The 12,500-nt window shown below is 51.2% G+C and overlaps 1 protein-coding gene across 1 annotated transcript in view; it reads right to left on the reverse strand.

Moving 5' to 3' along the window:
- plekha6 (pleckstrin homology domain containing, family A member 6) overlaps positions 1-12,500 on the reverse strand; it is a 55,283-nt gene that overhangs the window by 38,096 nt on the left and 4,687 nt on the right. Inside the window, exons 3-6 of the mRNA XM_034532678.1 lie at positions 11,521-11,635; positions 10,804-10,920; positions 9,918-9,990; positions 1-82 (exon numbers count right to left, since the gene is read on the reverse strand). The exon at positions 1-82 is cut by the window's left edge and continues 19 nt beyond it. Coding sequence (XP_034388569.1) covers positions 1-82; positions 9,918-9,990; positions 10,804-10,920; positions 11,521-11,619 — 371 coding nt within the window. The 5' untranslated portion in view covers positions 11,620-11,635. The remainder of the gene's footprint in view (positions 83-9,917; positions 9,991-10,803; positions 10,921-11,520; positions 11,636-12,500) is intronic.

The raw sequence follows: 12,500 nt of genomic DNA on the forward strand, positions 1-12,500 counted from the left end.
GTGATGTGATCCGAAGGCTCCACTCCTTCGATCCGGAAACTAAGCAATGGCAAACTTCCCAGCACCGCGTCCTCCTTCTCATCTGTGAAGAGAAGAATGGAGGTGTGAAAACATCCTGGGAATCTAGTCCACGACCTCGGGCATGGCTACAGCTGGACGAGCCCGTTCCTTCAACCTGCAGGATAAGAGACAGCGAAGCAGAGGAGGGGTGTTCAGAGTCCACACAGGAGGGTGGAATCCTCCCAGCTCACTCTCTGCTCCCACGGTGACAGCTTCCTAGAATAGATATCCATTATGGTCCGAGGGTCCCTGTGATAAGCAGCGGTAATGGCTCACACACACACACACACACACACACTGGGATCCAGCAGTAGTAAATAGGAGCTCTGTAGAAGAAGAGCACGGGTGCTGACTAAATAATGGAAGGAGGCATAAAGATTTCAGCAGTTTGAATCCTGCTCTCTGTGACGCCTACCTCTTATTTCCCGAATGCAGCTCTGCAGCGACGCGCTCTCTACTGAGTGTGAGTGTTTATGTGGGTGTGTGACAGAGAGAGGGAGGGAGGGAGGGAGAGGGAGAGGGAGGTCTGGGGGAGGGGGAAGTGCTTGTGCAATCATACAATACCCTGATCCCTGCTCTGTGTGATTGTGTGTGTGTGTGTGTGTGTGTGTGTGTGTTTGCGCGAGATAATGATCAGCCCATGTGACTCAGTGTTGCAGGAATCTTGGCCCGCAGCCAACTGTACCTGCTGGTCCTCTGCGCCAATGACACACACACACACACACGCACACACACACACACACACACACTCACACACACACACGCACACACACACACATTTCTCCTGTTCATGTCTACCACTCACATTTGCATGATTTATTGAAGACTTTACTTACTTACTAATAATTAATATCTATCATGCAGATGCTTTTATTGGTCCAGCTCTGAGTTATCTGCCTCCACCCCGATACAATAGAGGTGAATGGAATGGAATTTTAGATACTTACAGTATTAATTAACTCTATGTAAACAATGAATACATGTTTTTTAACACAGTATTTATTAATTATTGCTTAAAAGTCAACAACTATAACTGCTCCTGTGAGGCATTCGTTACTGATGTATGACATTTAATATTTGATCTATTATACTATCATCCATTCATTCTGGTTTCGTGATGCTCTTTGCTTTCAGACCCAGAGCCCGGACCACCAGGCAAAGGGAACCTCATGGCTCTCTTCTTCCTCGTGCACCTTCTGAACCGGAAGAGCCTCTGCAATGTGCCGGTACCGGGCTCCCCACCGCAGAGCAACGGCACTGTGTTCGGGGGAACTGCTGCAATATGCGGCAAGAGCAGCAAACCTGTCCATTGAAAGAAGACGCTGAGCAGTCATCTAGAGGGCGCTGGAGAGCCGGTCCAGGTGTAGCTGACTCTAACATCTGGGATTCTCACCTATCCACCCAGCTAGGGATTCAGCGGGAATACCTTCTGCAGCCCATGAACACAGGTGCCCTCGACTGACCCCTCTTATGTTCTGGTACCAAGAGGACGGTTCAGATTCATTGGGGCACGTCGCGTAATAACCACAAGGCTCTAAAATTCATGGGGGGACAGATGAGGGCTGTGAAATAAAACCTATTTAAGAAGCAGTTGAGCTTGTTGGCCGTCTCCAGGGAGCCCCCTGGTTGCCTCCTTCCAACCTTGAAGCCAGTTATCTGCTTCATTCCGGTCCACACCTCCCTCAGATTGTTCTGCTGGAGTTTGGCCTCCAGCCTCCTGCTGTAGGAGTCCGTACACCTCCTGCTGTCCTTCAGGTCGCGTTGTACTATCCGGAGCTTGTCCCTGTCCCCAGACCTGAAAGCTGCTTTCTTCTCATTAAGAAGTGCTTTCAGGTCACTGGCGATCCACAGCTTGTTGTTGGGGAAGCAGCGTACAGTCCAGATGGTATGGTGGTGTGTTCACAGAATGTTATGTATGCTGTGATACAGTCCGTGATGGTGTGAATGTCCTCCCCATGTGGTCCACGCAGCACATCCCAGTCCGTTGAATCAAAGCAGTCCTGCAGGGCGTCTTTAGCCTTCTGGGTCCACCTCCTCACAGTCCTGGTGGTCACTTAGGTTAACAGGACCAAGGGGAGGTCTGTAGCACTGTATGCATCCATGGCATTAGCATACAGTTCATTGTTATTATTCCTTGTGGGGCAGTTAGCATACTGGTGAAAGGTTGGCATTGCTCTATCCAGTGTTGGGTGGTTAAAGTCTCTAGTGATTGCCAAACATGCACCAGGATGCTGAATGTGCAGTTTTGCCACAGTGGAGTGGATGGTGTCCGCTGCTGCCTCTACACAGCGACCACAATGGAGGACGAGAACTCCCTCGGCAAGTAATACGGACGCTTCGCCACGGCTAGAAGTTCAACGTCCGGGCTGCAGAAACATTCCTTCACACACATTCTTACCTCTCTTTACAACGTCTCTGTCCTCCCCTACAGTCCTGAAGCCTGAAGGAAAGACGGGTGCAGCCATGTCTCAGTGAGGCCCATGATGCTGCACTCATGGCCGAGCTCATCCGTCTCATTGGCCAGGGACCTCACATTCCCCATTTCTGAAGATGCCTGACCACTGAGGGCAGCAATGGAAACAGAATCACATCTGTTGTATGTGTCAATCTGTCGACCCGGGCCGTGACATTCATTGGGGAAACCTTAGCGCAGCATAAAACAGTGACTTCCTCTTCCCCCAAATGTCTAGAATGACCAGTGCTGCTGCAATACAGTCAACAATATAGGTTTGTTTCAGATAGGTGAGGTAGAAATAAGTTTTAGGGAGGTCCCAAAACCTTAAATCAGTGACCGAAAAGGCAGTGCAGCGCTGTCTGGTTAGAGCCACCAATCACCGAGCCAATTTCCTTATAACATTCTTGGCAATAAACCGTTTCTGACTCTGATTCTTGACATTTATGTTACGTGTTATATCTAAGATATTATTATATATGGAAGATTGGATGTGTTAAAAGTTTGATATTTTAAGAATATGGGCTACCAGGGTCATTATGAGCCATTCAGTCTTTTTTACCAAGGTGACCGCTGTGTCTATGTACGCACCCAAACACGCTTCCAGTAGTTGTTGGTCTACCTCCAGGTTGTCCCTTGTCATCAATTCTGTTTGTGATTTTCACAGACAGGATCGGACCTTCTGTTGGCTTCATCAGACAATGGCCTCCAGTATACACTGGTTGGAGCTGTGTGTGAAGTCAGTGTCCCCAGGTCGGAGGCTACGGTTCTCTGCAAGAAAGCGGTGCACAGCACCCTCATGCAAAGCAAGGAGTTCAAAAGTATCTCGGGATATGGTTCACGGCTGATGTCACACATTCCTCCACAGCTTAGATTGTTTTCATCCCACCTCCCGATTCAGTAACACTCCTGTCATGTCAGATCCTCCCACAGCATCAGCTCTCATTCCCCTCACCTGGTTCTCCTCCCCACTGCACCTGGTCCTCCTCCCCACTGCACCTGGTCCTCCTCCCCACCGCACCTGGTCCTCCTCCCCACCTCACCTGGTCCTCCCTCCTCTCCACCTCACCTGGTCCTCCTCCCCACCTCACCTGGTCCTCCCTCCTCCCCACCTCACCTGGTCCTCCCCACTCCCCACCTCACGTGGTCCTCCTCCCCACTCCCCACCTCACGTGGTCCTCCTCCCCACCTCACCTGGTCCTCCCTCCTCCCCACCTCACCTGGTCCTCCCCACTCCCCACCTCACGTGGTCCTCCTCCCCACTCCCCACCTCACGTGGTCCTCCTCCCCACCTCACCTGGTCCTCCTCCCCACCTCACCTGGTCCTCCTCCCCACCTCACCTGGTCCTCCCCACCTCACCTGGTCCTCCCTCCTCCCCACCTCACCTGGTCCTCCTCCCCACCTCACCTGGTCCTCCCTCCTCCCCACCTCACCTGGTCCTACTCCCCACTCCCCACCTCACGTGGTCCTCCTCCCCACCTCACCTGGTTCTCCTCCCCACCTCACCTGGTCCTCCTCCCCACCTCACCTGGTCCTCCCCACCTCACCTGGTCCTCCCTCCTCCCCACCTCACCTGGTCCTCCTCCCCACCTCACCTGGTCCTCCCTCCTCCCCACCTCACCTGGTCCTACTCCCCACTCCCCACCTCACCTGGTCCTCCCTCCTCCCCACCTCACCTGGTCCTCCCTCCTCCCCACCTCACCTGGTCCTCCCCACTCCCCACCTCACGTGGTCCTCCTCCCCACTCCCCACCTCACGTGGTCCTCCTCCCCACCTCACCTGGTCCTCCCTCCTCCCCACCTCACCTGGTCCTCCCCACTCCCCACCTCACGTGGTCCTCCTCCCCACTCCCCACCTCACGTGGTCCTCCTCCCCACCTCACCTGGTCCTCCTCCCCACCTCACCTGGTCCTCCTCCCCACCTCACCTGGTCCTCCCCACCTCACCTGGTCCTCCCTCCTCCCCACCTCACCTGGTCCTCCTCCCCACCTCACCTGGTCCTCCCTCCTCCCCACCTCACCTGGTCCTACTCCCCACTCCCCACCTCACGTGGTCCTCCTCCCCCACCTCACCTGGTCCTCCTCCCCACCTCACCTGGTCCTCCTCCCCAGCTCACCTGGTCCTCCCCACCTCACCTGGTCCTCCCTCCTCCCCACCTCACCTGGTCCTCCTCCCCACCTCACCTGGTCCTCCCTCCTCCCCACCTCACCTGGTCCTACTCCCCACCTCACGTGGTCCTCCTCCCCACCTCACCTGGTCCTCCCTCCTCCCCACCTCACCTGGTCCTCCCTCCTCCCCACCTCACCTGGTCCTACCCACTCCCCACCTCACGTGGTCCTCCTCCCCACCTCACCTGGTCCTCCCTCCTCCCCACCTCACCTGGTCCTCCCCACTCCCCACCTCACGTGGTCCTCCTCCCCACCTCACCTGGTCCTCCCCACTCCCCACCTCACGTGGTCCTCCTCCCCACCTCACCTGGTCCTCCCTCCTCCCCACCTCACCTGGTCCTCCCCACTCCCCACCTCACGTGGTCCTCCTCCCCACCTCACCTGGTCCTCCCCACTCCCCACCTAACGTGGTCCTCCTCCCCACCTCACCTGGTCCTCCCTCCTCCCCACCTCACCTGGTCCTCCTCCCCACCTCACCTGGTCCTCCCTCCTCCCCACCTCACCTGGTCCTCCCTCCTCCCCACCTCACCTGGTCCTCCCTCCTTCCCACCTCACCTGGTCCTCCCTCCTCCCCACCTCACGTGGTCCTCCTCCCCACCTCACCTGCAGCCCAGCCCCTCATCGGTCAACACTACTTATGTCCTCTACTCACACCTGTTCTCTGCCAGATTGTCTTGTGTGTTTTTGCCACGCTCTCCAGCGCCGTGTTCGGACCCTGTCCGCCCCATTTTGACCCTGGATTACTGCCTGCCCCTTTTTGGACTTGTTTTCCCCGATGACCTTTTGACCCCTGCATGAATACCAGTAAAATAATTGACCTTGCAACTCTGTCTCATGGTCCTGCTTTTGGGTTCAGTTCACAGTACTCATAATTACAGCTGAGGGTTAAACAAAACCTGAGATTGACAAATGTGCTAATGAGTGGAGTCGTTGCTCCTTTATCTCGAAAGGGGCCTTCTTAGGTGGACTGGGCATCTGATCAATTGAAACAGCATTTTGTTGATAGGTACTAATGTGGAGTACGCATATCATGTCTAATTGTACTGAAAAAATAGCTAATCTGGATAGAAAATGTATGAGATCATATAATATATGTATTTGGAGGACTCAAAACTGGTTCAATTAGAGTATTTACCATTTACATCATCAGATCTTAGCCAAGTCAAAGAGAAGAAATGTCTGAAATATCACATATTTACTAAACTTCAACACGTTTGCCCTAACAGAAAGACTGTGCCTTGGAAGACTCAACCTGGAAGGCCCTGTAAAACACAACGTAGACAACAACAGTCCTGCACTTCTCCTCTTGTGCCCATTCTTTGGCCCTCGGTCCTGCTGGCATAGCAATTACAGTGGTAAATTACACTGTCACAAATTCCTCCCTCCATCGCTCCCTCTCTCTAAGCCTTCTCTTCCAAAACACAGCTGGGCCGGGGAGAGGGGGGGGGGGGGGGGGGGGGGGGGGACGTGATCAGAATAAAAAGAGATGCCCCTGCACGGAAGGAACTAACTTCCAAATAATGAATAGATAAAAAGCATTCACTTTAAGACCATGTTTGTAAAATAATCACAGCTTATACATGGATTATTTTGTTAAATGGTGACAGAGAAAGGAAGACAAAAAGGACCAAGACCTAAAAGGACAAAGACCTACAGGACTGTAGTCATAAGACTGGAGGACCAACAGATCCCTGAGACATGGCCCATGATACAGGACCACGATACAGGACTGTAGTCATAAGACTGGAGGACCAACAGATCCCTGAGACACGGCCCATGATACAGGACCACGATACAGGACTGTAGTCATAAGACTGGAGGACCAACAGATCCCTGAGACATGGCCCATGATACAGGACCACGATACGGGACTGTAGTCATAAGACTGGAGGACCAACAGATCCCTGAGACATGGCCCACGATACAGGACCACGATACGGGACTGTAGTCATAAGACTGGAGGACCAACAGATCCCTGAGACATGGCCCACGATACAGGACCACGATACAGGACTGTAGTCATAAGACTGGAGGACCAACAGATCCCTGAGACATGGCCCATGATACAGGACCACGATACGGGACTGTAGTCATAAGACTGGAGGACCAACAGATCCCTGAGACATGGCCCATGATACAGGACTGTAGTCATCAGACTGGAGGACCAACAGATCCCTGAGACATGGCCCACGATACAGGACCACGATACAGGACTGTAGTCATAAGACTGGAGGACCAACAGATCCCTGAGACACGGCCCACGATACAGGACTGTACTCATATGACTGGAGGACCAACAGATCCCTGAGACATGGCCCACGATACAGGACTGTACTCATATGACTGGAGGACCAACAGATCCCTGAGACATGGCCCATGATACAGGACTGTAGTCATCAGACTGGAGGACCAACAGATCCCTGAGACACGGCCCACGATACAGGACTGTAGTCATCAGACTGGAGGACCAACAGATCCCTGAGACACGGCCCACGATACAGGACTGTACTCATATGACTGGAGGACCAACAGATCCCTGAGACATGGCCCACGATACAGGACTGTACTCATATGACTGGAGGACCAACAGATCCCTGAGACACGGCCCACGATACAGGACCACGATACAGGACTGGACTGCAGTCATAAGACTGGAGGACCACTGAAAGGTTCAGGGCGATATGAAGAATTTAAAATGTTTTGGCTAATATTCGGCCAATATGCATCTTTACACAATAGTCAAAGATATCTTGTGTTGTTCTCCATTGCTTTGCCGCGATCTATTTTGATCACTTTATCTCTGGGCTGTATTGTTATTGACTATCTCATCTTTTGTTATGGTTGTGCCAAAGCAGGTTATTAATGAAAATAATCTTAAAGTGTTTCCTGGTCCCAGACTGCAGCCAGGGTTACCATGGCGATGCAGAGCCAGGCTTCAGCCCAAAGTTAGCTCAGTGACCCATTAATCTGAATGTGAGCAATTCCCCTGATGAGTGTGTGCACACTCACACATCTTCACACACACACACACACACACACACACACTACACACTTTACACAAGCACAGGTGTTGGTTTGGCCCGTCCACGAGCCTCCTTTGGGGATTCTTGGCTGTCTTTACGTTCGCCGGTCAGCATTCACGTGGACAGGAAGTGCTGCCCTGAGATGTCGCTCTGCTAGAGCTCCACACCCTGCATGAGAACCGTTGTATAAGAAGACTCTGGAGCATCAAAGCTAACAATGCACATTGATATGTGACGAGCAGTGATATAAATAGCTGGGTGAAGGGAATTGAATTAGTATTCATAATAGCATCAAATCATCACACATCGGGAGGGCTAGACCTTCCACTATAAAGTAGTAAGAAATAGTGATTTCATCCATATTCTCTCACTCACAACATATCTCAGTGATATATACTGTACCAAGTACAGCATTCAATATGACAGTAGCACAATCTCTGAGAAAGACTGAACTACTCATGGCTCCGCGTGCCACAGACAACCTGTGACTGGCAGCTGGAATGCAGCGTAACTGTGTTAGAGGAAAGAAGTCTTCACCTGGTGAAATATGTACAGTGTCAACATGAGGATACAAGTCTAATTAAACATTTAGGACATTTTTACAGCATTAAAGTAACCTACTAAACAAAAACCATCATGGCTGACGAAGGCCTGTTCTTGATTTCATCATTAGTTTCACGAGTGAGACAAACCACCACTGACATCAATTATTCAAAAGATGGGGAATGGACTGTACTTGTATAGAGCGTTCTAGTCTTCCAACCAGTCAAAGCTCTTTCACATTAAATGTCATTAACCCCTTCACACCCTGGTGACAGTGGTGCCACCTGCCCATCAGGACCATCTAACCACGACACCCCTTCACACCCTGGTGACAGTGGTGCCACCTGCCCATCAGGACCATCTAACCATGACACCCCTTCACACCCTGGTGACAGTGGTGCCACCTGCCCATCAGGACCATCTAACCACGACACCCCTTCACACCCTGGTGACAGTGGTGCCACCTGCCCATCAGGACCATCTAACCATGACACCCCTTCACACCCTGGTGACAGTGGTGCCACCTGCCCATCAGGACCATCTAACCACGACACCCCTTCACACCCTGATGACAGTGGTGCCACCTGCCCATCAGGACCATCTAACCACGACACCCCTTCACACCCTGGTGACAGTGGTGCCACCTGCCCATCAGGACCATCTAACCATGACACCCCTTCACACCCTGGTGACTGTGGTGCCACCTGCCCATCAGGACCATCTAACCACGACACCCCTTCACACCCTGGTGACAGTGGTGCCACCTGCCCATCAGGACCATCTAACCATGACACCCCTTCACACCCTGGTGACAGTGGTGCCACCTGCCCATCAGGACCATCTAACCATGACACCCCTTCACACCCTGGTGACAGTGGTGCCACCTGCCCATCAGGACCATCTAACCATGACACCCCTTCACACCCTGGTGACTGTGGTGCCACCTGCCCATCAGGACCATCTAACCACGACACCCCTTCACACCCTGGTGACAGTGGTGCCACCTGCCCATCAGGACCATCTAACCATGACACCCCTTCACACCCTGGTGACAGTGGTGCCACCTGCCCATCAGGACCATCTAACCATGACACCCCTTCACACCCTGGTGACAGTGGTGCCACCTGCCCATCAGGACCATCTAACCACGACACCCCTTCACACCCTGGTGACAGTGGTGCCACCTGCCCATCAGGACCATCTAACCATGACACCCCTTCACACCCTGGTGACTGTGGTGCCACCTGCCCATCAGGACCATCTAACCACGACACCCCTTCACACCCTGGTGACAGTGGTGCCACCTGCCCATCAGGACCATCTAACCATGACACCCCTTCACACCCTGGTGACTGTGGTGCCACCTGCCCATCAGGACCATCTAACCATGACACCCATTCCTACAGCACAGGAACAGGACTGGTACCTCTGGCTGAAGGACGACCCTGCTCCACCACCGTTGTCAGCAATCACCAAATAATAATAATGGCCACTTTCACTTTATGTGCCATGTCTCATGGTTTCCCACATCGGTGCTGTATGTGTTTGCAGTGGCATGCTGAATGAAACAGACATCCTTACACATCATCTGGATACCAAACCGCCTCGCGTTACACACGATGTGAAGAGAAAACAAGAGGAGCAGAAACAGGAGAGCACAATGAAACACACCTTTGTAGTAGAAGAGGCATCGGTCAGTGAGGACGAACCACCTCTTGTTCCACTGCTTCACTCCACTGCTGGCCTGTGGGAACACACATTACATCATCATCATCATCATCATCATGAAAACATTGGTCATCGGGTCACCCTACTTTCGGTTTTCTTCCTGTCAAGCCAAATCATCTTTGTAAGCATTTGTGATCTGTTGACATATGAACACAATGTGTACAGAAAAAGTGTCAATTGAGTCCTACATAATATTACAGCATCTGGTTGATCAGCCTACAAGCCGAGCTACTATCACGCAACTCTAGATGGTACAAGGTTATTAATTATTCATTTAGATGTCCAACAAACAGCTGTTGGGAACTAAAAGTAAACATTGACCATTTGTCTTGTGAGTCTTTAGTCAAGTTAGCGTCAAGCACTCTTTTCTTTGTGGTGGCCTAAAGCTTACTTCCTGTGGTTTATTCCCAAAGACGCTGTGCATGGAGCTCACGACGCGTATGGAATATGTTTCAGAATACTTTGAAACTCAAAGAACTGATACCACTTACTGGTTTTAAATATAAAATGAAAGAAATGGAGGCAGGTTCCAAAAATGTCAATGTTTCTTAAATGACCTTGGTTCTGTCGCTGTCTCTTAACCTTGAGTTCTCTTAACTTGTCTTGTTCTGTGTTTTTGGTTTGTCACGATGTGTTTCTCATGCTGCTCCTGCCTGGGCCACAATGGGACTCACCTGGTCAAATAAAGGTTTAAATAAAAAATAATAAAGTCAGACACTGGCGCTAGAGAGGAGCCTGGAACACCGTGTAGGGCCACTGACCTACTGAGTGACGATGCGTTGCATCACCAGACTAGTACTACACATAACTATGGAGGTGGAAGAGGTACCTGCTTGTACAGCCAGCCCTGCTTGGCGACCTCCGCCTTGGGATTCCTGCGCATGGAGTTGGAGCGCTTCCCGAACGTAGCGGTTGCTCTGGGAGCACTTCTGTGAGTATGAGACACCTGCAGTTCAGAAGAGATGGATAAAGGTATAGAGGAGATGGAAGAATCTTCATGCATTGGATATGTAGGGTTAGGGTTATGTTGGTTATGTAATGTAATATAGGGAAGTATTACGTCTGACAGACTATTTGTTTCCACTCAGAGATTTGAGGTGAACTTCCACCTAGGTGGTAAATGAAAATGTGTGTGTCCATCGGTGGGTTATGAACTGATGACCATACCATCCAATCAGGGAACTAATTGACTCCAAACTGGGGTTAGATCGGAGGAGCGGAAGGAATTCTTTTCTTAACCTTGACATTAAGGGAGCGTGTTCAAAAAGGACATCAGGGAGAACGTTCCTCCTTAGACCCATTAAGTAACCCGAGAGATTTACGGGCTCCATTTCATTCCCCTCAGAACGCAGCTGATGCATCGACCATGAAAAGCGAGTTTCTGGAATTATGGATTGATGCACAATTCTTAAATTAACATTGAACCGTAACAATGTAAGCTTGAGATTACCTGGAACACAACATCTGTGTGTGTGTGTGTGTGTGTGTGTGTGTGTGTGTGTGTGTGTGTGTGTGTGTGTGTGTGTGTGTGTGTGTGTGTCCTCACCCGGGTGTAAGGCTGGGGTTCTGGGGACAGGTCTGACACCATATTGGCACTTATGGAGAGAGGGATCTTCTCGGAAGGAGTATTCACCTTGCCATTCATGTCCAGAGTGCAGTGCCTGGACAGAAGAGCAATGCAGGAGCTCCCATGTTGCTTTTCTAAACGTACTGTCTTGCCAACAGAAGGGTGTAGTTCACAGAATAACCACTGTGCAAAATGACAGATGGGATGGATTTGATCTGAAGTGATTTGTTAAGGTCTGATAAGTTCCAATGTAGCACACTGCACACGTCCTCCCCAGAGAAAAGAGCCATGCTTACGGACAAGGACCCCTAGTGGTCAGACACATGTGAGCAGTGTGATGTTACAGTGTGAGCTGAAGCCACGGCCATGACAAAGGAGGGGCAAGACAAAGCACCAGTCTGTGATGACCTGGGGATGAGAAAGGGCTGCAGTGGCACCACATCTCATGGATCTTGATGGGACGCACCGCGGGGGGCTACTTAATGGGGGCGCACGCACACCATGTTGCTATGCTCCTCGACACCCATATCGGATCACATGTTGTCTGATGTGTAGAAGGTTGCATGAGCACCTCACATGTGATTCCTTTGAGGCACACTGATGCCCGTTTACTGGTGGTACTGTTGTCATGTTCACGTGTGTCTCACATGGGTTTGTGGTGGAGCTGCTCATCACCAATAACCTCCAGGAGCCCCATATCGATCCACTGACCAGTGGGTACATTAACGCATCTCATTTCCATTTCCCCCTAAAACACTTTGCTCCAGCTTCTCATCTCCTCCATGTTTTCTTCTCTGACTGTCATTCATGGCTCGGTCTCACATCACAGTAATTCATGTCTCTGATGTGTTATCGTTCATTAAAAAGACACATTACCTATCAATAGCACTAACAATTCAACTTGCTTTGGGATTCATGTACTATAAACAGTAACATTGCATGGAATGAATCACCCAGTG

This window comes from Cyclopterus lumpus, chromosome 5 (genome assembly GCF_009769545.1).
Source record: "Cyclopterus lumpus isolate fCycLum1 chromosome 5, fCycLum1.pri, whole genome shotgun sequence".
In the NCBI taxonomy this organism is placed as follows: domain Eukaryota; kingdom Metazoa; phylum Chordata; class Actinopteri; order Perciformes; family Cyclopteridae; genus Cyclopterus; species Cyclopterus lumpus.